The sequence below is a fragment of the Narcine bancroftii genome, chromosome 1, assembly GCF_036971445.1.
Source record: "Narcine bancroftii isolate sNarBan1 chromosome 1, sNarBan1.hap1, whole genome shotgun sequence".
Classification (NCBI taxonomy): Eukaryota; Metazoa; Chordata; class Chondrichthyes; order Torpediniformes; family Narcinidae; genus Narcine; species Narcine bancroftii.
Window position 1 is genome coordinate 55,249,292 of NC_091469.1, and position 27,242 is coordinate 55,276,533.

General features: G+C 37.5%; 2 protein-coding genes across 3 annotated transcripts in view; one reads left to right on the plus strand and one right to left on the minus strand.

Annotated features, from left to right (window-relative positions):
- Positions 1-11,219: 11,219 nt before the first annotated feature.
- plaa (phospholipase A2-activating protein) overlaps positions 11,220-27,242 on the minus strand; it is a 55,125-nt gene continuing 39,102 nt past the window's right edge. For both annotated transcript variants that reach the window (XM_069927047.1, XM_069927057.1), the window contains 5 exons: positions 16,865-16,933; positions 15,691-15,762; positions 15,140-15,256; positions 14,781-14,948; positions 11,220-11,991 (listed from right to left, as the gene is read on the minus strand). In XM_069927047.1, coding sequence (XP_069783148.1) covers positions 11,423-11,991; positions 14,781-14,948; positions 15,140-15,256; positions 15,691-15,762; positions 16,865-16,933 — 995 coding nt within the window. In that variant the 3' untranslated portion in view covers positions 11,220-11,422. The remainder of the gene's footprint in view (positions 11,992-14,780; positions 14,949-15,139; positions 15,257-15,690; positions 15,763-16,864; positions 16,934-27,242) is intronic.
- LOC138753968 (golgin subfamily A member 6-like protein 6) lies at positions 25,125-27,055 on the plus strand (the record flags this gene model as incomplete). The annotated part of the gene is given in 2 exon segments (XM_069917618.1): positions 25,125-25,289; positions 25,751-27,055. Coding segments are annotated over 2 exon segments (1,470 nt in total), but the record flags the coding sequence as incomplete, so codon positions are not given.

Sequence of the window (27,242 nt, forward strand, 5' to 3'; positions counted from 1 at the left end):
CGGTCCACGACTTCCTGTATTCTCGAGGTCATGACCCACTGGGCGGAGCCAATGCAAGATTATCGGACCAATCGGAGAGCGACCACCACGGAGGCATGAATGGTGATGGCAGCGCGGAGCCCAGTTTCTCCTGACTCTGTGCCATCGCATGGTCATCCCCAGCCTGCCATGGCGTGAGGAAAAAAAGACTGGGGGAAAGGAGCGGGGAGAAGAGGTGTCCCACTTCTCAAACACTTCCTGGAAATTAACATTTGACGATTCGAGCAATAAGAAAATTAACCACCTTTACGCTTACTCAACACCTTTTCTTCTTAAGGATGTATGTACTTCGTCTTTCTATATTCCTCTACACCCGCAACTGAGCATTTAAATGCTGTCAAGCTCAATCTTCAAATCTGCTGCTACCACCACTGCAGCAGGCTGAATATCAAATTACAAAGAGATGGAATATAGGAAAGAGAGCGGAAGCCTTGACAACAGCCCCTCTTTCAAACTCAATAAAATGAGGAAAAAAAAATCATTAAGTACAGGAAAGGAGACAGGATCCATCCAGTCCATACCCTTCCATGGACTCTGTCAAAAGCTCCTCCTCGACACTCTTCTCTCTTAAGGGAAGACACAAGAGTATGAAGGCACACGCCAACAGGCTGATAAAGCCGTTTCTTCCCCGCAGCCATCAGGATCCTGATTGAACTTCACACAACTATCATGCTACCCTTGCTTGGTGATAGCTGGCCTTTCTTTCCATTGCAATTTCACTGTAATTCATCGTTGGCCAAACAACAGAAAATGATGAATCAGAATGCAAGCTAAACTCAGAATTTATTGTTATGACCATGTCATGAACTTAGTTGTTTTGTGGCAGCATTACAGGTAAAAGGTTGCTATAAATGTCATTTAAAAAATAAATTGGTGCAAAAGAGGTGAAAAATGGGAGGTAACGTCTGTGATTCATTCATCGTCCATTCAGAAATCTGTTTTTGTACGTTGAGAGGTCATTTACAAGCTCCTGATGGAGGTAGTCAGAAGAGGGCAATCCGGAAGATAAAGCGTGTCCAAAGATAAACACAGACCCACAGACAGCTGCGCAAAACCAATGACACAAGGTGCATGCAGCAATGGATCAAGACCATCACAGATCATGATCAACCTTACAAATTAAATGACACCTCTTTTCCAGTCAGACTGAACATCCATGCATGTTTCAGTAACAACTAGATAATGCCAAAGCTCCATGTGCCCCCAAAGAAAGAAAGGCCACCTGCACAACTGCGGGCAAGGTGAGAATCCTATCCAAGGTGAAACCATACAGGATAACAGGACCAGATAATATACCTGGACACGTACTGAAGACTTGCACAGCCCAATTGATGGAGGTCTTAACAGACATCAACACTTCACTGCAGCAGTCCATCATTCCCACAGGATTCATGACAGCCACCATCATCCCGGTCAGTACCCAAGCTGGCAACAGTCACAAGCCACAATGTCTTTCTCATAGCACTGATCTCTACAATGATGAAATGCTTTGAGTGTCTGGTGATGGAACAATAAACGCACACCTCCAGAGATGCTGATCCCATTTTAATATACCTGTAGAGGAAACAGTTCCACTGTCGATAGTATAGCCATGTCCCTCCACTCTATCTTGAACCATCTGGAGAATGACGCCTCATTCCTCAGAGGCTAGTCGAGACACTGTCCTTACTGGGACTCAACGCTCCTCTCTGTAAAGGGATTCCCCAATGTAAATACTTAAGTTTGTCTCGGTTGGTAGCGGAACATCAAGTACAGTCACGCTGAACACAGGTGCCCCACAGACCTGTGTACTCAGCCCACTCCTGTTCACGCTACTGACCCTGACTGGATCGCAAAATCCAGCTTGAACTGTGTCATTAGGTTTGGCCCCATCAGCAACAAAGATGAGTCGTAGAACAGAGAAGAGGGAAAATGTCATGAAATTGTGCAAGAGCAGCAACCTGAGATCTAACATGGACAAGATGAAGAAAATAATCATGGACTTCAGGAGGACCAGGAATTTCCACCCTCCACTACGTTTCAATTACTCTGTAGTGGAGAGGGCAGAAAGCACCAAGTTCATTTGAGTTCACTTAGGAAGTGGCCTATCATGCACACACATCTCCTCACTTGTCAGAAAGGTACAACAGCAGCTACACTCAGAGAAAACTGAAGCAGGCAAGGCTACCGCCACCACGTCAACCTTCTACAGAAGCTCTATTGAGAGTGTCCTGGCTGGCATCATTACATTGTGGTATTGTGTAGAGAAATGGATCATAGATCAATCCACAGGACCATAAGAGTGGTAGAGAGGATCACTGGGTCTCCCTCTCCCAATTGACATGATAACTGGGATTGTTGTCTTGGGAAAGAAATAAATGAGCATCAGAACCAGCACCATGAGGCTGAGAAGTAGCTTGTTCTCACAGGCAGTGAGAACGCTAATCGGCCAAACAAACTGCTCACATAAACCATTCAAGAATCTAATCTTCACAAAAGAATATTTATTTATTTTCATACCTACTTGTCCTATGTATTCTTTGTCTGTGTATATGGGTGTTATGCCTAATTACATGGCTGTTATGTTTTGCACTGAGGAATGGAGAATGTGGTTTTGTCATGTACTCGTGCAATCAGATGATAATAAACGTCAACTTGATTTTTGGAAAGCACATCAAAGCAAGGACAAGGAACTTAAGCAATTTACTCCTCATCTTAAAAGTAACACAAACAGAAATTGAAGCAGTCTGTTAAAGCCAAGTTCATTGGAAATAAACATCTGACTACTTCACTTTCTATTTGTGAAGTACCAAAGTAAATAGACTTTGGAAATTAGCCCCTGATCTCCTTGTTAATCATATCCCTTTTATGTGCACCCTATACTGCTTTTGATTCCTCTTCAAAAGTCACACTCATATTTCTCAGCATTAAATTCCATAAGACAACAATCCTCCCATTTCACCAAACAAGATTCAATATTCATTCATTGTCATGTAATAGGTTATTTACTTTTGCTTGCCATAAAGGAACACAAAGTGACACTAACAGTGCCCACCATCCTCACAAATAAGAGTATGAGAAGCAAAACGGAATCCCTTCAGAAACAATGAGTGTCCATAGATTTTTCCTCCTGCACTCCCACAGCCTGTGCAGCTGCACAGCCTCCTGTCCGCTCCGTTGGCGAACCTGAGCTCCCAGCTGTGAACCTCCATACCAATTAGGAAGCAGTCAGCACAGGAAGTGCTTTGGGAGCCCTTCTTGCCAACCCCACAAATCCTGGCCCAGATACCTGGTTCCCATGAGCCAGTTTCCAGCAGCCTGCAGCCTGATTCGAGTTCCTCAGCCACCAGTCTCCAACAACCTGTAGCTCCTCACTGGTCCACTGCTATGGTCCCCTTCCCTGGAGAGTCGTCACCCAGGCTTCTCCTTCTCAGCAGGGGATGTTCTCCCACTCTGGTGCCCTACGGAGCCCCTACCCCCATGGTCTGCTAGCAGGAATGGGAGCCACATCTTGGACATAGACTTGCATGGTTTTACAGGTTTCAAATTAAAAAAAAACTACCAGTCCCTTCTGCAGGGCATCAAAAACATATATACAGCCATCAACATCACGATCCTAGCAGTAGGTCCCTATGGAAGAGCGGTGTGTCTCTGCTCTCCACTCTCCTGGATCCACATTATAGAAGCACTGGGATTTATTTTGGTCTGTATCATACAAGTCTCTTACTATCCACACAACTCGTAACTTCTCCAGGTTTATATAACCTGTATACCCAATGCCAAGCCAAAATTGTACAAAATGGAAACTGGTCCTTCACCCTTCCAGCACAGATGTTCAAACATCAAGTTATATTCTACTTTTATTTTCCCCATATTCCTATCCTCACCCCAGATTGTACCCCTCATCTACAATAGCTAATTAACCCAATAACTAATCCTTTGGTATGTGGGAGAAAACCAACATGATAACTGGGAGAACATGCAGATATCTAGAGGTCAGGATTGAATTCACTTCACTGGAACTGTGAACAACTCCAGTAGGTGCACCACTTTGAACTGTCCCAAAATCAACGACCAAGATAAAAATGGACCTGTTATCAACTACTGGTATTCAACAGGCCTCAATGACAGCTACCCTGTGGCACTGACCTCCTTTGTTATGAAATGCTGTGAGCATCTGGTAATGGGTTGCATCAAAGTATATCTCCCAGAGATGCTGGACCCATTTCAATTTACCTTTAACAGAAGCCGTTCCACAGATGATGCAATAGCCTTGTCCTTTCACTCCATTCTGACCCATCTCTCAATGAATACTTGTTCAACAATATATATTGTTGTCTGCATGTGTTATGACTGGTTGTATGTCAGTGTTTTTGCACTGAGGACTGTTTCGTCAGGTTGTACTTGTACAATCAGATGACAATAAACTCGACTTGAAATGCCACAGCATATTTCTTCCAAATTCACAAAAAAACTTTCACGATTTCTGGTAATGTTGCCAATTTTCCATCCATATTGCTGCAATTGGTTTTATATCATTGACGACAAGATTATTTTGGGGGCCAGTGAATCAAGACTTGGGAAGTTGAAGTAAGTGATCTCCACCAAACATCTGTTCATTTCTTTTCCCCTCTAAACATCAAATCACTCTCAAGTTCATCCTTTTTCAAAACCTGAGTTTTTAGCCTCTGGTAAGTGATATGTTTACATTGATTTTGTTTTCCATGTATTAAATGATGGAGAAAATAAAATGTCTAAATATCCTTCAGGCACATCCTTTTAAATAGCTGTGTTATTGTGGTTTGTGACAGATTATGTTGTGTTTGTATTATATTATAGATATGTTTTTGGGAGATAAATTGGGGCAGATTTTTTTTAAGCATAGGTCACTTACAAACACTTAAAAACAGATCTCATTTAAAATACTGGAGCTCTACTCAAACCAGACAGTCCATCCTGGGGGCCTTTACAAAAACTTTGGGGAGTGCCCAAGAGACTTCACTCATGGATTGTTGTTTTGAAAAGCAACAGATGAAAGAGATCGGAGGAGTAATTCGGAGCCGCAGGCTGTATGGAGTGCAGCTTGCTATTCTAAGAGGGTCATGTGGTTTTGCTAGCAGTGGGGGAGTCAAACAGGTTTTTCAGAGAAAGAGAGAGAGAGAAAAAGAGAGAGAATTCAGTTCTGCAGTTTTACAGTCATCAGCAACAGCTGGGAGTGGAACAGGACAAGCTGGCAAGCTTGTGGAAAAATCCCATTTTGAAGACGGGTTGTGAGTGCTTAGTTCATCCTGGTTAAAGCCCTTGTGTTCAATGCAAGAGGAGAGGACTGGCTGCCTAATGTTACACTTGAAATGAGAAACAAAAAGAAACTCTGGTGACCTGAAAATAAAGGTTATCACCTGGAAAGCCTTGATGGGGCAAGTTTCTTCGGCAAGACACTGACGTGGCTGATTAAAAGGAATCAGTTTGTGTCGCTCTCTGAAAACCAACAAGATCCTTCCTGAGCAGTAACCGTTTACCTTTCAGGCACCAAAGCCTAGTGAACTTCATAAATGTTAAATTCTGTGAACAGTACAAGAATGGACTGCAACCAGTAAACTTGGAGGAATGAAAAGTGAGATCAGACTGTGAATCAAAGAACTTTTCTAAGTTACACACACATTACATACACATGTGCTTAAAATTAGAAGGGGGTTGTTAAGTTAATAGAAATAAGATAAAGTTTGATCCTGTTTTCATGTTTAAAGATAATTAAAAGCAACATTTGTCTTGATAAATGGGTTCTAGGGTCTAGGGTTCTATTGCTGCTGGGTTCTAGGGTCCTCTGGGCTTGTTACAGGTTCAATTGCTGAAGCATTTGGCTTCAACTTAAAAGTTGTGGGTTTTAAGTTCTACTTTTGTAAAGGTTAAAACCTGTCTTTTTTTAATTTTTGTTAATTTTGTGCTTATCCCTTTAAGAAATTGTTGTTTACAATGATGTTTGCTTTATAGTTACTATGACGTCATATGTCATAACATTCAGGCATACAGAGAGCTTGCTCAAGATATTTTTTGAACAATTTATCTTAATTTTATCTTAAACATCTTAATTTTGGCTTATATCTTTAAAGTGGAATATCATTATATTTTTATACAGTATGCTTTGTTTACTCATCATTATGAAAATCTTAATGCAAAGTTATGCAAAATATTTATTCATTTTATCAATGAATTAAAGCTACAACTACAAAGTTTGATTTTTTGGATCAATAAGATAGTAATTTAAAATATCATTGCTCATGTTTCCTAGAACATTACGTTTTGAAATTGGGAAATATTATAACTTGAAATGTGTTTATATTTTTATTCAAAGAAAAATGTATAATTGTGAACTTTGGAAGAAAGGCTCATAAAATTTGTCTGAAAGAACTTAACTTGACTAAAAACCAAGCATTTAAGCTTTAACAAAAAGCAGTTTTCTGTGAGAATATGTCTGCCAATTTGCAGTTTAAAATTGAGCCAGGTCTGGGCAGACACCTGCGACCTTGAAAAAGATAAGCCAACTGCTCGCAGCCAGAATCTGGCAAGAAGCCCAGAAGAATGTTTTGAAAAGTTATATAAACTGATAAAATAGTTTATGTGCAGAACACAGAGACAATTCATTGAGAGAAATCCTCTTAAAGGGGTCACGCAAGATACAAATTTGTTTAGTTCCCAGAAGAGGAGAAGACAGGCTGCAGTGCGAAGAATCCAAGATGGAGAAGAAGTCTTGTCGGGCTAAAGACCTTGAGCCAACAGCTGCTCTCAAAGAACTGTTTGGTCGTGTGTTAAGCCAGTAAGGCAGACCAACAATGCTTGGCAGGACATTGGAGCCAGCCACCACTGAAGAAGTGGCTTCAAGTACCAGGCCAGAATAAGACTCCGATAAGGCAGTGCATGCCTCATTTGCTGACTTAAAGGTTAATGGAACTAAAACAGGTGAATGTACGTTGCAAGCCCCCACTGGTGCTGTACTGAGCAAAATGCTGGAGATAGAGACTCAATCAGAAGTATCTGAATGTTCAGATGTGAATCCTGATGATAGTATTTCCAAGGTTATAAGCACAGGAAGATCTTCAAAGTCTTCAAGGGCATCTAGAGCAAGTACAGCTTTGCATGCTTCAAGCATATCAGCTATGCATGCTAAGGCTCAAGGAGACTTGACTACTATCGATACACAACATGAGTGGTTGGAAAAGAGACATGCTCTGGAAAATATGGAAGCTGAAATAAAGAAACAGAAACTCAGGCAAGAAACTGAAATCAAGAAACAACAATTCCATCAAGAAGAACAAAAATCATTGAAGAGAGAAAGGGGGAAAAAAAAAACGAGATCTTGAGGAACAATATGATATGAAGATGGCCAAAGTAAAAGCATTAGCTCAAGCTTCTGCAAGATCTATCACTCAGTGAAATTACCAAAGGGCTAGCACCTAACATTCCAGCAGATCAATGGGTACTGCAGTCACAAGAATCAAGTGTACTCAAGCAAGGAGCCACGGGTGGCGCTGCTAGTGATTGAATGTCAATAACCAACCCTGTGGAAAAGGCTAGCGACATTCAATCTCTTCCGAGCGCACAATTTATGAATCTTCCCGAAAGGAGAGTATTTTAAAAAAGGTACATTCATACAAGTTGATCATACTCAACAACTGATGTCTCTTCAGGTTGCTGAAGAACCAGTGACAAGTCAAGTATCTCCACCAATGTCATCACTTACATACCAAGGATCTCCACCAATGCCATCATTTACAACTCAAGGTCCTACACCTATGGCACCAGTTCATGTTCTGTATGCTCTATTCACAACAAGTCAACCAGTCACAAGCCATGGTGGACAAGACAATATATTATCACTTATGGCAAAACAAAAGAAATTTCTGCTGTTAGCGCAGCAACAAGGTTTATATGGTTTACCTAAGAATGAAATTCCAGTTTTTAATGGAGATCTATTGCAATATCTGATGTTCATGAAATCCTTTGAACATTACATTGAAAGTAATACGAAAAACGCTAAATTTGTTTGTTTTACCTGGAACAGTATACTGGAGGACAGGTGAAGGAGTTAGTCAAAAGTTGCCAATATATGAATCCAGACCAAGGTTTTAAAAGGGCCATTGAGCTTGAAAAACAGGAATAAAGCAGTAAGAGACATCATCCAAACCTTAGAATTACCAAATTCAACTGAAAATTGCAAGAGGACCTGGAGGCCAAGGAAGACCTCCACAGCTGATGTCAGAAGAATTCTCATAATGAAGAAAAATCCCAAACACCTGACTGACAGATCAGAAGCACTCTTCACAAGCCAAGTACAGATGTGTCAATGACTACTATCCCCAGGATACTTAATGAACAGAAATATAGAGGCCACTCTGCAAGATGCAAACCACTAGTTAGCCACAGAAATGAACAATCAAGATTACAGTTTGCCAAGTATTTAAAAGAGACTGCAGAATTTGGAAAAAGATCTTATATTATATTAGAGTGTTGGCAAAAGCAATGTTTGAGCCTTAAAGGAACTGCCCAAGATCCAAAGCATACTATCTCATGTGTGAAACATGGTGGTGGGGGTGTTAGGCCTGGGCATATATGGTGGCTGCCACAGGTACTGAACACTTGATGATGCAACCACTGATGGCAGTACCAAAATGAATTCTGAAGTATACAGAAACATCTTATCTGTTAAAATGTGAGCAAATGCTTCTAGTCATTGGACAATGCTTCATCCTACAGCAAGACAATGATCGCAAACATGCTGCTAAGCAACAAAGGATTTTTCAAAGCTAAAAACTGGAAAATTCTTGAATGCCCAAGTCAGTCATCCAATCTAGATCCAATCAAGCATGCCTTCCATATGCTGAACAAGCCCCTGAAACAAGCAGGAGCTGAAAATGGCTGCAGTATATGCCTGGCAGAGCATCACCAGAGAAGATGCTCAGTACCTGGTGATGGCCATGAATCACAGACTTCAAGCAGTCAATTCATTTCAAATCAATAAAGGGATATCCAACATGACATATATACATAACATTGCTATTTCCCAAATATTATAGCTCTGAAATGAGGGCACTATGCATATAAAGTGCTGTAATTTCTACAGAGTCCAACCAAAATTAACCCAAATATCTGGAATGTGCACATTAATTACATGAATGTTTTGATTACAAGTTTAAAATTGAGGAGCACAGGGCAAGTTAAGGAATAAAATATCTTTGTCCCAAGCATTATGAAGGGTATTGTACATTTTAAGAACTTCTTTCTATAAACTCTTGGGTCCTATTCAATCTTCTTCCAATGCACAATGGACAAAGGCATCTACACAAAATGCTGGAGTAATTCAGTTGCTCCAATTTTCCAGTATTTGCAAACTTCTTGTTTACAAAAAAAATTCATCGGTTCCATCTACAAGCATAATAAACCATCTTTCTACATTAATCACTCATCAGTCACAAGCCCCCTTCAGTGAATCAATCTTGTTTATCTACAAATCAATGACATGTAAGAGGTATTATTTACAAGCTTATCATTTGCACAAGGTTAACATCTTGTTGATTTGCATTCTGTCACATGAAATCACTGAAATAAGTCCCAGATGAGAAATAACATCAACCTTCTGTAAATAGTTCAGCAATCAATGGATAAATTAGTTATGGTGAATTATTCCGCACACATAATCTTGACCAGATGAGTCGTTTCAATGCTGCAACATTGTAACACTGCAATGAAGTGCAGTGACTTGTAAACAGTTCATTTGTTCACAGAAATTCTTAACAAACAAAAGTGTAGTAAAAACCAGTTGATCTGTTTGAGTGATGTTAATTACAGAAAAACTCTTCACGTTTATCTATTGTAGTTCACTAGAATCACGAGATCTTTGAAAATGCAGCATTTTCTCAACTAATCTGCTACGGTGACGTGAATGCACAATTTCTTCTTTCAAGGCAAATGCACTAGGAATTGAGCCATAATTGACAGAAATATTTAGCAGTTATCTAAAAGACAGCAGATTAAACATACTGTAATTCTTACAAGCATTTGAGTATCTGAAAGCAAAATATACCCAAGAATATTGTGTGGATGTTAAAGGGACAGTTTCAGGTTTTGTTTCACAATCACAATAATAACTAAAAGTAGAAATTCATCAGCGATAAAATGAAAAGTTGAACCACATGAGAAAATGGTCTATTGCAAATCGGTCTACCAACATGGTAAATAGCAGTACCAACATGGTAATTATTAGTACCACTCAGGCACTGTCAGATGATGACACAAGCTTTGGCTTAATGAATAATGTAGAGAGTTGAAACACGTTCACTGTTTCATTCTTTTCTATTGTGTCTAGTTTGCTGTTTCAACCCTAATCTAGATTAATTTCTTTAGTCACAAGTAACAGGTTCTAATCAAACAATAAAGTACCTGTTCTGGACAAGTCCAAGAGTTAAAATGGAGTAAACAATTAAGAGGAAATCATACCATATTAAACATTTGTTTTCTAATATAGTTTTTCATAAAATTAAAGACACTTCTTTTACATATTTGTTCTTCTTTGAAGATTAATTGCAGGATAACATTGTAAAACAGCATGGATTATAAATGCTGTACACTATATTCAACATTATAACCTATTACTTTTCAATATTTGACGAGTTCCATTATCTATCAAATTGAGCATGGGAGGGATAGAGTCAATGCTCATTCGATTCAAGATTTCAGGAATTTTCATAGACCAACAAAGGTGGTTCACAGAAGGACAACAAAGATTCCTGCAACATGAAAGAAGTTCAGAAATTCTGATAATGTTCTCAAAGTTAGTTAAACAAGAAAATTTGCAGATGTTGGGGTTGAGTGTAATACACAAATATGCTGGAGAAACAGCATCCACACAAAGTAAAAGAAAACTAATGTTTTGAGCCTGAACCATTCATTTGGCATCAGGAAAAACGTTGACGCCTGAAAATAATTTTTTTGGGGGGCGGGGGGAGGAGAGAGAGGAGGGTTAGGAGAAGGAGCAAAGTGTCTGAAAGTGTCTGCAAATAAAAGTGGAAACTTAAATGATGAAAGAGGAAAATTTGCAGTGATGAAAATTTAGATGCCTGCAGAATGATTGCAATCTTACATACAAAATGAAGCAGGAATCATCTTAAATTATTGGAAACATCTTCGAGAAGTAAAATATTCAAATGTAAAATTTTTAGCAATTCTTTTATTATTTATATTGTATGTTATACTTTTCTTCTGCAACAGCTTTGTCTCAAAAATCAAATTCTTAAGATTCTTTCTGATAAGATTCTTTATCATCCATATGTATATTTGCCAGAGTTAAAGAAATAATGTATTCAGAATTAATACCACTTAGCTATAACCCTTGAAAATCTATAATCAGCAATTACAGCACCTTCAGAACAAATCTACAACAGTCTCCAACTTTAGCTGGATCTGAAACAGAAGAATATTTTCGAATTTGTGATTCAACTCCCAATGATTGAGCTAGTTGCAAGGCATTTGAATCATCACTTATAATTGTCCCAAGAGCCACCAAAAGTCTGAAAATAGCTTCATAATCTTGGAGGACTTCTATGGCTGCACTTATAACCGATAAACAATTTGCTTTACCTTCAATATCATTTCCTGCATGCAGATTTACTGCATAGTTTAATATTAAAGTGGACAGTGCTATGTGAACATTCTTGTTGCTGGCTGATCTCATTTCAATTGCTTTGGAGAGTACTGCTTCCCTCAAGGACATCATGAGCTTTGAACCATGCGTTTGGTTTGCAAAACAGTTGCAGACTGTTCGGAGGACAAGTATTTGATTAGCCGGTTTTCCCTGTAGATTGATTTTGTTTAAGAGGTAGTTGCTGAACTGTTTGCTGTAGTGTTCACTGCAGAAATGTTCATTTACTGCGGGATGCCTTATAGCCAGACGAAGAACATCCAATACAGGAAATACTATATCTACGCGAGGAAAGAGATAAAAACAAGTTAAAATTACATCATTAATATTTCATAAATCTTTGGAAAAACTTTTAGTCCTGACTAATTTAATCGTAATGTTGCTATAAAATTAATTACACTTCTACAAATACTTCTCCTAATTTTCCACCATATCAATACATAAAAATCCGAACTCCCAGCTTAAATATGAAAGATCATTGACTGAAATGTTCCACTTTTCTTCAGAAAAATCACCTGACTTCTCATTTTAAGATTTCTAGAAAGTGCCAAATCTTTATTTTTGCATACTAATTCTTGTCACGACAAATTATTTTTCAGAACATTAATGCTTTGCAACTAGAAATATCAGGAGTTAAGAGTGTTCAAACAGACTGATGCAAAAAAATGATATAGTTCAGTCAAACTTGCTTGACTGGAAAATGCAATATCTAGCAAAACAGCAGCATCTGAAGCAAAAGTTTCATAAATGCAAACTTCTTAAGATAAAAATAAAAATGGCTGCCTCTTCACTATGATATAGCAGAATTTTTACCAATTATAACACAGGACAATGCCATCAGTCTTATTCCTCCTCATCTTCCTGCAGTTTTGCAACTTGATCCAACTTACATACCTTTTCAACTCACTTTTGTCACTTAACTCCATTTAGTGTTGATTTACATTAGCTAATTAACCTGTCAGCATACCTAGATGTGGGAGGAAATTAGAAGACCCAATGGAAAACCTCGTGGTCACTGAGATTGCAAGCTCCACACAAATAGCACTAACATTTGTACCACGATTTTGTCCTTTAAAAAAATGACATTATTGGCCCCTATCATACTGAAAATTTGATGGTGTACTACAGCTACAAATAAAAGAGAGCAATCTTTTCTGGGACTAAATGCCATGCTCCAATAAAAACCAAGTCATTGTCAGAATCAGAAATTCTTCCTATCTGCCTGTAAATGAAAGCATATTCTTTGTCATTCAGAATAAACTTACAGCAATCTTACAGCCAAATATTAGGCCTATACCACTTAAGAAAATCTATTTACAAATGGAAGATAATGTTTTAAACCGGGGTTGAACAATCCACATGAACTAAAAAGCTACAGTCTATCTCTTTCCTTTTCTGAGAATGGGCTTTTTACTGAACACACAATGAGTCTCGTGATTTGGTTGGTTCCTTTAGTCCTCAAAGTTGGTGCTGATTTTCAATGGAAATTATTTTTGAGATTTTAATTATTTTGCAATTTATATGTACAATATTTTGATTTATATGTAGATTTCTGTTTGTTTTGATTACTGATTGCTGCACATTTAGAAATCATGCCATTAAAAACAAGTTTGGATACTTTGGCTAGTTCAAACTGCAATTCAGAGGTGGAAGATAAGGTTTTAATGACCTGATATTTTAAAGGTTTAGAAGGATGGCAGATTTGAAGATAACATCAAGGGTAGAAACTTGAATGTTGATATGGACCCTTTTCTCAATATAACAACACATTAAGGAGACTTTGTGTACTAGTATTAACTTTCTTTCTCTAATCTTCAGTCAGAAAATTGGATCCCCCTGCAATCTGGTTGCAAGAGAAGAATTGATTATTTTCAGATCTACCCTATTGTAAGAGCTGACAGAATCAATGCAAGAACTTTATTTAAACAGTAACAGAATTCAAAATGTTTCTAAAAGAAATGGTAAATATGATTGTGGACAAAAAAAGCATCTTTTCTGCATTGTAATTTTATTCCACTCTTGCATTTCCACTCCCACATTCTTTCCAAGATCAATACCCACATCTACATGTGTAATAGTTGAATTGCGTGGACCAATTTTTAGGGTAAAATTTAGGGAGTGGACTATTACATGCTTACTACTTTTGACTGCATAGTTTGGGGTGTTGTGAGCTCCGATGCACAGTGGGTAGCAAGTGTCCGTGCTCAAGACTTCGGAAGCTTAGATGGGCAAGAAGTCAGCTGGGACTAGGCGCCAATCTGTGTATGGGGCATCAGGAACTCAAATAGGCAGGTGAGTGACTGGGACCTAGGCGAGAGTCCACGTTCGGGGCGTCAGGAGCTCCAGAGGGCAGGCAGCTGGGGCTAAAAGTAGGAAGGTCAACTTTAACATGGGAGATATGAAAAATATCAGATTTTGGGGCCAAATATAGGGAGGTAAACTTTTACACAGTATTGATTATCACACACATATATAAAGTCCTCTCCCAAAAGTTGTTTAATAGCCAGTGATATATTAACAAATATCAAATGCAATTCTTTCAAAAGTTCTTAAGAGATACTAATCCTCTCATTCTTACACAAGCATTTATAAGCAGAAATCAAAATTAATATACCAAAGTAACGTTATTAGATCAGAGAAGTGAATAATAAAATTGCAAAGTCTCAGTAATTAAACATCAATATGAATAAAATTTATGGCAACATATACATTTAAATCCAGTCCTTGATAATAAAACCCCATCCTCATCTGACAAATTATTTTAACAGCTGGTAGAAGCTAACTAGAAAAACCAAAGCCATCTCCATAAAGTAAATAAAATTTGCTTCCCTGTCACAGAAAAAAATGCTACTGATAAATATCAAACAAGCATCTTCTCTGAAGCAATAAAATGAAATGACATATTTCTTGTCACAAAATGTTTTACTTTAGAGGTCTTCTTGAAAATGTAAATCATAAACACAATTTCTAAAGATTTAGATTTATCTTTTCACTTTCCGTTATTCAAGTGTCATAAATATATTTGGACTATTTTAAGAACAGGTTAAGTTCATTTGTGTCATTTGTATACCTTCAGGCCACTGTGCAGCTTTCCATAAAGTGTCCAATTGTTGTGATGTGGGTGTCTCCAGCATAAAAGGACGAGATACAACAGAAAGAAACTTCTCAAGCATTTTGAGATCATCTTCAGACAATTTTTGTTCAGCAGATATAGTCTCATTCAGTTCCTTTAACTTGCCTGCATTAATAATTTAAGAAACAACCATTATTTGTAAAATCAACTTTAAAAGAATTAACCCATGGCAATGTGCAGCAACATGAAAAATATTAACACAATGTTTCCCAAAACTTTGGGAATAATGTATTTGCTTATCAAATGAAAAAGGCTTAAAAAGGTTGTTTTAATAAAAACAGAAAAAGGTCACTTACTTATTATCTGAATTGCATTTGCTTGATCAAAAGTAACAGGGTCTTTTTTGGGAAAGTAAGGATTACTGATGGGTGTAATGGGTGCTCGTCCATCAGCAGAAACATAAGCATTTCCTCCTGTGAACAATAAAATTTTTAAAATGTAAAAGTAGCTTTCATATATTAAGAATATTGCATTATCATTTTGTGACTGAGTAACAGATACAATGAATAATCCACAGAATTAGCAAATTCAAGGATTCCAGCAGACATGCAATGATTTTTAAAATTATTTATCTCAAGATAACAATTCTAAAAATCTCAGGTTAACTTTAAAGACTTAATAGAACCCTTTCCAAAATTCCAAGAGTCAGAGAATAATTTGCCTTCAGTGCCAGATCACTTTGATCCATTGCCTACAGCTTGAACTCACCTGCCAAATTATTTCTTTACAGTAATTTTAAGTTCTTGTAAAATATATCAAATTTTTGTTAGGTCATAAAACCTATTTTTTTTCATACAAGTCATTTACAATATGGAGGAAAAAAATCCCATGCTTTCTCAAACTTTACCTGTAAAAGGGTCACCACCCGCAGAAGGTGCAAGGCTAGATGTTACAGAGCCAGGTACATAACGACCAGATCCTTGAATAACAATAAAACAATAAATTTCTTCTTAGCATCAAAATGCATAACATTAAAAGTACATGATACAATCTCAGCAGCATTGGATAAAGAGGATATTCCCAAGATTTTTTAAAATATATTTTCCAAGAAGGAGGACTACTTCAGTGAATGGGTCTGACAAAATAGATCACAAATCAAGCACAAAGGTTCACTGTACCAACTACATCTAAACCTGGGACTTTAATTCGCACCCAATCTCATTTATATTTATTTTATAGTTAATCCAAGTGGCCTAAACAAATGACAAAGAATGCAGATTCACCAAACTAACTGGAATTAGCGGTGTTACAAAGGTCCAGGGTCAAAGCAGAATTACTGGGATTCATTATCCAAACTGTCCCTATGCATGGATGGTCTGAAGAAAAATTTTGTCCTAAAAATTTAAGATGAGCAAGATGAAAAGTGAGAATCCAAACAAGGACATTCACTCCCATGCCAATTACATTATGGGTGATCTTTATCACCAGCTCACATCACCGATTTTACCTCAATATTTCTTAACACACATTGTTAAACAACTTAGAAATTCATGATTTCAAATGAACGAGCATTTCAGTTTTACTAAGTTTTAGATTTCAATACCCTTTACAGAATAACATGCATCTCCAATCAGTTCAACTTTAAGATCATGTCGTTTTGTACTGATTTTGCACAGCAAATTAAATTGGATATGAAAAATTATGGGATTTAAAGGATATGATTAGAATAAACCTACAGAAATAAACTCAAGCAATTTTCTGAAATAAAAAGAAATTTTTGGATACAGAAGGGCATTAGTATTTATTCAACTTCAAAGAGAACGGATAAATATTCGATACATTTTCCAGAGGACTTTAATAAAACAGTAATGGTGGAAATAAATTGTTGTTTAACATAATTAAAGCAGAACTTTCTACTGTAATTGACCATTGCTATAGTATGATGGATAAATAAAGTCCAAATTAGGTTTCATAAATACATTGATTTTAGGGAATTCTGAAGATTATTTGTCAGTTATAAAATTTTATAAAACCACTTGAATTGCATCTCAAATGTATAAATTGAAAAAGATAAACAATACCTGTAAAAGGATCCACTTCATTTGTGCCCTCAGTTCCCAATCCAGCGCCTGGTATATAACGACCCGAACCTGTAAAATGTCAAAATATTATGAAAGATCAAGTTTTCCTCACTTGATTACAACAAAGAACTCAGACATTCTGTGATCAAGATCAATTGCGACAAAACTGGGTTTAGGGTATAAAGAAATTCATTGGTTTTGCACTGTCAAAAATCAACAATAAATCCTTGTACAAATGTTACACAAAAATAAATGTTATCCGGGGAGTGCCACGTGATGACGTGGCATTAGACTGATAATTCCTGCTCTTCTCAAAAAAGTTGAGAAAAAGTGATAAAAAGATTATAAATGTTACAGAAAATATATGAAAGAACTGTCTGAAGACACATGAAAGACATCATCAATGCCACCAAAGAAGGATACAGGACTTATTTTTGTACAAGAAAGAGAGGCCTACCTCAAGAAAGAATCCTGGAGCTGTCTGTAAGGTAACATCCAAAGGAGAGCAGCCAGTAGCCGGGGAAACCTTGGACACTGCTGCACAAGGTCTCCCCTGACAACGGCCATCGCCATCAGGTGAAGAAGTGACTGCGCATGTGCGAGGAGTCGCACAGAGCACAAAAAAATGGAAGAAATTTAAAAAAAAGATTCCAGACACTCACAGCTCCAGTGATCAAGAAGAAGATCTGGAAAAGCAAAGGAAAGAGCAACAACGACCTACAATCAGGAAAAAAAGTAGAAAAAGGTGAAGAGGTTCTTTATCTTCTGGTGAATTAAAGCAAATATTAGATTTTTTTTCAACAATCCATGGAAGGGTTAACTGATGAAGTAAGGAAGAATGGTGATAATATGGAAAGATTAGTCCAACAGGTGGACACTAGATTTGAAATATGGAATGGAAATTCTTAAAGATCAAATGAAGAAAGCACAGCAGAAGCAGCTGCTAAGCATGATCAGTTAATGCAAAAGACAGACATTTTGTAAAATTTTAGTGGACGGAAGAATATCAAAATTGTTGGACTTAAAGAAGGGGATGAGGGTCAAGTCTCGAAAAAATTTATACAATGGTGAATTTCAGAATATTTGGGTCAGGCTGCATTTCAAGGTGATTTGGAGATAGAATGAGCCCATACCTCAGCCTGACTTAAACCTCAGCCTGCCCAAAGGTCGCGTCCAACACTTATCAGATTCCTTCGATATGAAGTAAGAGAGAAGATATTGGAGATGGCAGTGAAACAAGCTAAAGATTTATAATGGAAATAAGGATTTTTTTTTTTAAAACCAGATATAAGTTTTGATTTGTTGAAAAAGAGAAAGGAGTTTAATCTGGTTAAAGATGTACTGTGGAAAAAAAAGGCTATGCCTTTGTTTTGAGATATCCAGCTCTTTTGAAAGTATTCGTCCCGGGAGGTGTTAGGTCTGCTTTGTTCATGAATGAGTGAGACAAACACCAGGCTGAGTCGAAATCAGGGTTCTTTGTTCTTTATTACCGGATTGTAACACTTGCGACTAACCATGTTAGTCGGAGAATGCATTCTGCCGTTATCAGCAAAATGGTGATTTTTTATACCCTTGGATATGTGCTTAGAACATCATCATATCATTACTTGTCCAATGACTAAAACTGTTGCTATCCTTTCCCTGCTAGCTTCCTGCCTCTCAATCCATCAATGTCTCTCTTATCTTGTAAGTACAAGGATGCATTCACATCTTGTTACAGCCCTGCACATTCCCATCTCATGATGTTTTACCTAACAGGAGTACAAGGACACCTCCCCTTCTTGTTACAGCCCTGTACAGGGTAACTCCTTACACATTCCCATCTCATGATGTTTTACCTTACAGAGGGAGGAATAGATTTTTTACTGATCCTAATGAAGCTAAGGTATATGCAGATTCATTGCCTGTTAAAAGATTGCAAATGGTTGTAGACATTGAAATTCATTATATAATTGAGAGGTTTTGCTGTAACTGAAAATACATTGAGTTTTGAGAGAGTTTAAAAAGGGGAGGAAGGTTTAACTTATATTGTGCATGATCCAATATACTGGATAAGATTAATGGATTAAAAGGTCTATTGATAAGTTTATAGTAAGGGATGGTATGATGTTTTGAGTGAGTTAGTGGGGAATGTGATGCTGATTACTATGCTATCATGGGCACTAATGCGACCAGTTTTGCATCCCATACAGATCAAGGTGATAGTGACGCTTTTAACATCACACATCTCTGGGTGTTTTTTTTATATATATAAAAACACATCTTTCTCCTTTTTTCTTCCTTTCTTATCTTTTGTTTAGTTCTTAGCCTGGACTGTTTATAAATGTTAAGATATTATATGGGGAAGGTTGAATTGGATGGGGAGATGGAGGGATACAGGTTTTAATTATGATGTCTAATGGCAGGGAAATCGTTATTTATTAGTATTAATATTAATGGAATTCAGAATACAATAAAGAGAAAAAGGTTATTGAATTATATGGGGGAAAAAAACTAATGTAGATGTGGCTTATATACAAGAAACTCATTTAACAGAAATAGAATATATGAAATTAAAGAGATTGGGTAGGATGGTATTCTCTTCTTCATTTAATTCTAAAGTTAGAGGAGTAGTGATATTAATAAATAAAAGCTTACCAATTGAAATATTGGATATAATGACTGATAAAGTGGGGAGGTATGGGATGATAAATTCCTAAACATATTCTGAATATTTGACCTTGATGAATATACATGCACCGAATGTAGATGATGGAAAATTTATACAAGATGTTTTTATGCAGTTAACAAATGCAAAAAGGAAAATAATATTGGGAGATGACTATTTTTTACCTTTGATTCCAAGTTGGATAGATCAGGAGGAATTATGGTTCAAAATAAGTTGACAAAAGATGTGAAATTTTTTATCAATGAAATGAAACTTGTTGATAGTTGGAGAAAGATGTATCCTGGTTTTAAGGATTATTCATTTTATTCTTATAGGCAAAAGACATATTCCCGCATAGATATGTTTTTAAATCGCCTCTCAACTCGAGTAATGAATATCAGGCAAGGATATTGTCTGACCATTTCACCTTTAGTTATGTCAGTTTTAATGGAGGAGCAGCAAAATATAGGTTACAGATGACAATTTAATGCAGCATTGATGAGAAGGAAAGATTTTTGTGATTTCATAAGCCAACAAATAAAAAGTTTTATGGACCTGAATGAACATTCTGTAACTAATAAGTTTGTGGTATGGGATTATTTGAAGGCTTATTTAATAGGACAAATAATAAGTTTTGCAGATAATGTTAAAAAAGAATATATGTCTGAAGTTAATTCTTTGGAAAATAAAATAATAAAGCTGTAAAAAGAAATGCAAAATCGAGGGAATGATAAACAAAGGAAAATATTGGATTTAAAGACATTGAACCTTAATACAATCCAAACATATAGAGTAGAGAGAGATAGAAGACAAGTCCGACAAAAAAATATTACGAATTAAGAGATAGAGCTCAAAGTTTTAGCATGGCAATTAAAGACTGAACAAGTATTGAGAACAATAGTAGCTGTATAAGAAGATTTGGGTCATCTTACTAACAAAGCACAAGGTATTAATGATGTGTTTATGAAATTCTATAAGAAATTCTATAAATTGGAATCTTTGAAGGATGGGGACAAAATAGAAGAATATTTGTCCAAAATTACTTTACCACAGTTAAGCATAGAAAAGAAGACAGAATTAACAAATCCATTTACAGTTACAGAATATGATATATTGATGTCTTTACCAAACAAGGCTCAAGAGGAGGATGGTTTCTCTCCGGAATTTTATAAAGAATTTAAATAGTTATTAATTCCAATATTTATGGGGTTGTTAGATCAAATGGAAGATCTTTGGGACTTACTCAAGTTGTTTAAAACTGCATTAATAACAGTTATTCCAAAAAAAAAAGGACCCCTTGCTTCCATCTTCATATAGTCCAATTTCATTATTGAATATTGATTACAACATTTTGTCCAATCTAATATCTAATAGATTAGCTAAATGTTTACCTAAATAGATTAATATGAACGAAACACGTTTTATTAAAAATAGATGTTTAAGTTAATAGATATGGCTCAGAAAAGAAAAATACCATCAGTGGCTTAAGCTTTAGATGCAGAAAAGATTAGAATGGGATTATTTATTTAAAGTACTGAAGGCTTTTGGGATTCCGACAAATTTTATAAACTGGATGAAAGCGTTATATAATTCTCCAAAGGCTAAGGTGATTACAAATAGTCAAATAACAAAATCATTTTTGTGGGAAGATCATCTGGACAAGGAAGTCCATTCTCTCCTTTTTTATTTGCATTAGCTACAGAACCTTTAGCTGAGGTGATTAGAAGTGATAATGAGATTGAGGGCTTTATACATGATAAGGAACATAAAATGAGTCTTTTGCAGATTATGTAATATTATATCTTACAAATCCCGAAAGCTCATTATGAAAAGTAAATGATCGATTTGCGAAGTATGGGTTAGTATCAGGTTACAAAGTAAATATTGATAAAAGTGAAGTGATGCCAATGATCGAGACAGACTATGTTCAAGTTAAGAAAAGGACAAAAATTAAATGGCAGATTGGTGCAATTAAATATTTAGGAATTAATGCTGATAAGAATTTAAATAATTTATTTAAATTAAACTGCATACCTTTATTGAGGAAAATTAAAGATTTATTAAAATTGAAAGATTTGACAATTTATTTAACAGGAAGGATTAATTGTGTGAAGATGAATATCTTTCCTAGAATACAATACCTTTTTCAATCTTTACCAATTTTTGTACCAATAATGTTTTTTCAGGATTTAAATAAAAATGTATTAAGATTTATTTGGAGAGATAAAATAGCTCGGATGGCATTGGAAAAATTAACATGGAAATTTGATCAAGGGGGACTTCGATTGCCTAATTTTAAAAATTATTATAAAGCAGCTCATTTTAGATTTTTGTCTTCTTGTTATCAGACCGATGAAAAGATTGCATGGGTGCAAATTGAAATGAGTAAAATAGGACAAAGTAATTCTGAACACATTTTATATAAATGGACTGAGCGGTTATTAAAAGAAAAATCAGATCCACCAATTTTGAAGCATATACTTAAAGTATGGAATGCAGAACATGTAGAAAGAGGAGTGAAGAATTATCAGTTGGCTAAAATAATATTAAACCAAAAACCTTTAATTCCTTTTAAAGTTAATAATAGTTATTTCGATGTTTGGAATAACTGGAATTTAAAAAAAGGACTTTTGATCAATTGAAAGATTAGTATCACATAATACTATTTTTTCTTATCATCAACTTAAATCATATTTAAAAAGAAAATTAGGGAGGAATTTTAAATTACCAGAACAAAGTCCATCTGAATAGATATGTTTATTGAAAGATTTATTACTAACATGTATATTAAATTACAAGAGACTATTCACAGAAAGGATTTATTCAAATACAAATTCAGGTGGGAAAATGATTTAACTATACAGATTCAAGAAGTATGGTCAAAATTACACTATGAAAGTATAACTAATACAATTAATGTTAGATATCAAATGGTCCAATTTAATTTTTTACATCAATTTCACATCATTTGTACTCCATACAAATTGCATGCACTTCGTTTGAATTTTTCAGATTAATGCTTTAAATGTAATAAAGTATGATCTTTCCTGCATGCCACGTGGTAATGTGAAAAGATATTGGGACGGGTTTTGAAGATGCAAATTTTGAAGGATCCCAGAGTATTTTTATTGGGAGATATTTCCCAATTAAGTTAGATATTTATCAAAAGAAGTTTTTATGTGCAGCTATAGCAACAAAGAAATCTATAGCTGTAACATAGCAATCTGGTGATATTGTGGGGTTGAGTAGACGGTGAACAGAATTATTAAATTGTATACATTAGAGAGAATAATGTATAATTTAAGAAATCAACCAGAAAAATGTTAAGATTTAGAAACCCTACATGGATTTTATTGCTACAACTTTACCAGCAGCATCCACCTGCCCTAATTAGTTATAGCTTAAGATTGTTATGTAAACTGCAATTAATTAAAGATATAGGTTTATTAGACAGGCTTTTCTTTTTTTCCCAACTTTTTGGAGAGGGAGGGTGGGAGAAAATACATAAAAACTATTACTTTTGTGTTGTAGTTTTTATTATTTTTATGTTATGGATACTTTATGTTTTGATGCAAATGGAAAATAAAATGTTAAAAGTTAAAAAATAAATGGTATCCATTTATAAATGGAAATAAATATTTCCATCAGATGAGCCATCAGTAAACAGAAATTACAGATTTAAGATACAAGTTGCAGAGGCAAGAGGAGAATATTCTTTTTCTACATAGAATAAATTGATTTAATCTGAAATGCACTCTGACAAGATGGTAAAGCAAATCAAATAATAATATTCAAAATGAAATCATATTCAAATACACTAGAGAAAAATGCACAGGGATATAGAACCATATAACTACAGAACACTACAGCTCAGAAACAGGCCCCTTTTAGTCTGTGCCAGACCATTTCTTTATTTATATAAATTGAGCCCTCATTCACCACCTCAGCTAGCAGCTTGTTCCACTTTCTGTGTGAAGAAGTTCCCCCTAAACTTCTCCCCTTTCACTCTTAACCCATGTCCTCTAGTTTGTATCTCACCTATCATCAGTAGAAAAAAGCCTTCCTACATTTACTCTATCTATACGCTTTAATTTTAAATACCTCTATCTAATCTCCCCTCATTCTTCTACACTTCTGGGAATAAAGTCCTAACCTGTTTAACTTTTCCCTGTAACTCAGTTCCCAAAGTCTGGGCAACATCCTACTCAGTCTTCTCTGCACTCTTTCCATCTTATTCACATCTTTCCTTTAGTTTGGTGACCAAAACTGCACATTATACTCCAAATTTATCCTCGCCAATGTCTTATACAACTTTAGCAAAACATCCCAACTCCTATACTCAGTACTTTGATTTATGAAGGCCAATATGCCAAAAGCTCTCTTCACAACCTTGTCTACTTATGACACCACTTTCAGGGAATTATGTATCTGTATTCCCAGATCCCTTTGTTTCTCTGCACTCCTCAATGCCCTACCATTCACCATGTTGGTCCTTTCTTGGTTTGTCCTTCTAAAGTGCAACACTTCACACTTTTCTGCATTAAATTCCATCTGCCATTTTTCAGCCCACTTTTCCAGCTGGTCCAGATCCCTCTCCAACCTTTGAAAACCTTCTTCACTGTCCAGACTACCTCCAATTTTAGTGTCATCTGCAAATTTGTTGATCTAATTTAACACATTATAATCCAAATCAGTGATATAGATGGCAAACAATGGTCTCAACACTGACCCCTGAGGTACACCACTAGTCATAGGCCTCCAGTGTAAGAAGCAATCATCCCACACTACTCTCTGGCTTCTCCCGCCAGCCACTGTCGATATCAGTTCACTACTTTACCATGAATACTTAGTGTCTGAACCTTCCTGACTAACATCCATTGTGGACCACATCAAACACTTTACTGAAATCCATGTAGCAAAAAGATTGGTGTAAAGGTTAAAATGAATTAAAGTTATTTGCAAACATATATTTGCAAGAAATCAAGCAGGTAGAATATTGTTTACAAATTCTTTGCATGTCTCTATAGTGACAGTCTTTAGCCAAGGTCCTTTTTTTTTGTGTTTAATACATTAAAAAAAAACATTAGTTTTCAATTTGCTTTTGTGCTGTGTCGAACCAGGGCAATGTAGGCTATCAAGAGAATTTATTTGACCGTGTACTTTTGAAAGTACTAATGTATTAATATTTTATTGTCTCTTAATTAACAATTTTAAGAATGGTTTAATAGTTAAAATAATCAGTGAAAAATTCAATGCACTTTTGATGGACTTTTCATTAATAAGTCAAAACGACAACACCTGCATGATGCTCCAGCAATTATAAAGGGAAATTTATTTAGTGAAATAAACTCATTTGTCAAATAAATTTAGGCTTTTGTCTTGTTAGTCAATAGAAGACGGATCTTTAAGCTAGACAATTTAGTCAAATGAATTGTTAGTCAATAGTAGATGGAATAGAAGACGCTGAAGTTGGAAATTGGATTTGTAAGAGAAAACTGGATCAATTGGATTAGAACACAGTTTGGTGCATTTGATCTGCGTGTCCTACAAGGACTGTTTTGGTTATGGAGAAATTGTTATGCACTTTTGATTTCTGAGTGTGATAAACAATGAATGAAGAAAACAGCAGCCACAGCTGCTAAGGAGCTATATGTTGAGAAGATGAACAATACAGAACTTATTGATGAATTGCAAAGGTGGCAATCAGATATGAAGGGAAACAAAGCAGCTCTTCAAGCAAGACTAAAGGAGGATATAGAAAAGGAAAAGAATACAGCTGTTAGGGATAGACATCTCACAAAATTACTGTAAAAACCATTAACAGAATTTGAGACTGACCTCTCAATTGTGGCTGAACCTATAACCACAAAATGGCAGAGTGAAGGAAGAACAATCCAAAATGTAGACATGGTCAGAGATTAAAGCATAGCATTTAATAGGACCTAGCAGAAGTGTATCAAATACTTCCAGCAGGAGGAGTTCTAGAGCAGGCTCCAGAGTTACAAGTACTGTATCTATGTGTTTAAAGATTCAAGCAGTCGTAGAAGCTTTTAAAAGAGGAAAAGGCAATGCTTCAGTTGAAATTGGACTTGGAAAACAAGGAGGAGCTGATAAGAATGAGACAGGTGCAGCGACAACAAGGAACTACAGAAGGTACAGCAACAGAAAAGGAGGAGCTACAGGAGGAGCAGCGATGGAGAGAGGAAGAACTACAGGAGTAGAAGCGATGGAACGAGGAGGAGCTACAGGAGGAGCAGCGATGGAGCGAGGAGGAGCTACAGGAGGAGCAGCGATGGAGCGAGGAGGAGCTACAGGAGGAGCAGCGATGGAGCGAGGAGGAGCTACAGGAGGAGCAGCGATGGAGCGAGGAGGAGCTACAGGAGGAGCAGCGATGGAGCGAGGAGGAGCTACAGGAGGAGCAGCGATGGAGCGAGGAGGAGCTACAGGAGGAGCAGCGATGGAGCGAGGAGGAGCTACAGGAGGAGCAGCGATGGAGCGAGGAGGAGCTACAGGAGGAGCAGCGATGGAGCGAGGAGGAGCTACAGGAGGAGCAGCGATGGAGCGAGGAGGAGCTACAGGAGGAGCAGCGATGGAGCGAGGAGGAGCTACAGGAGGAGCAGCGATGGAGCGAGGAGGAGCTACAGGAGGAGCAGCGATGGAGCGAGGAGGTGCTACAGGAGGAGCAGCGATGGAGCGAGGAGGAGCTACAGGAGGAGCAGCGATGGAGCGAGGAGGAGCTACAGGAGGAGCAGCGATGGAGCGAGGAGGAGCTACAGGAGGAGCAGCGATGGAGCGAGGAGGACCTACAGGAGGAGCAGCGATGGAGCGAGGAGGAGCTACAGGAGGAGCAGCGATGGAGCGAGGAGGAGCTACAGGAGGAGCAGCGATGGAGCGAGGAGGAACTACAGGAGGAGCAGCGATGGAGCGAGGAAGAACTACAGGAGTAGCAGCGATGGAGAGAGGAGGAGCTACAGGAGGAGCTACAGGAGGAGCAGCGATGGAGAGAGGAGGAGCAGTGATGGAGAGAGGAGGAGCAGCGATGGAGAGAGGAGGAGCAGCGATGGAGAGAGGAGGAGCAGCGATGGAGAGAGGAGGAGCAGCGATGGAGAGAGGAGGAGCAGCGATGGAGAGAGGAGGAGCAGCGATGGAGAGAGGAGGAGCAGCGATGGAGAGAGGAGGAGCAGCGATGGAGAGAGGAGGAGCAGCGATGGAGAGAGGAGGAGCAGCGATGGAGAGAGGAGGAGCAGCGATGGAGAGAGGAGGAGCAGCGATGGAGAGAGGAGGAGCAGCGATGGAGAGAGGAGCAGCAGCGATGGAGAGAGGAGGAGCAGCGATGGAGAGAGGAGGAGCAGCGATGGAGAGAGGAGGAGGAGCAATGGAGAGAGGAGGAGCTACAGGAGGAGCAGCGTTGGAGAGAGGAGGAGCTACAGGAGGAGCTACAGGAGGAGCAGCGATGGAGAGAGGAGGAGCAGTGATGGAGAGAGGAGGAGCAGCGATGGAGAGAGGAGGAGCAGCGATGGAGAGAGGAGGAGCAGCGATGGAGAGAGGAGGAGCAGCGATGGAGAGAGGAGGAGCAGCGATGGAGAGAGGAGGAGCAGCGATGGAGAGAGGAGGAGCAGCGATGGAGAGAGGAGGAGCAGCGATGGAGAGAGGAGGAGCAGCGATGGAGAGAGGAGGAGCAGCGATGGAGAGAGGAGGAGCAGCGATGGAGAGAGGAGGAGCAGCGATGGA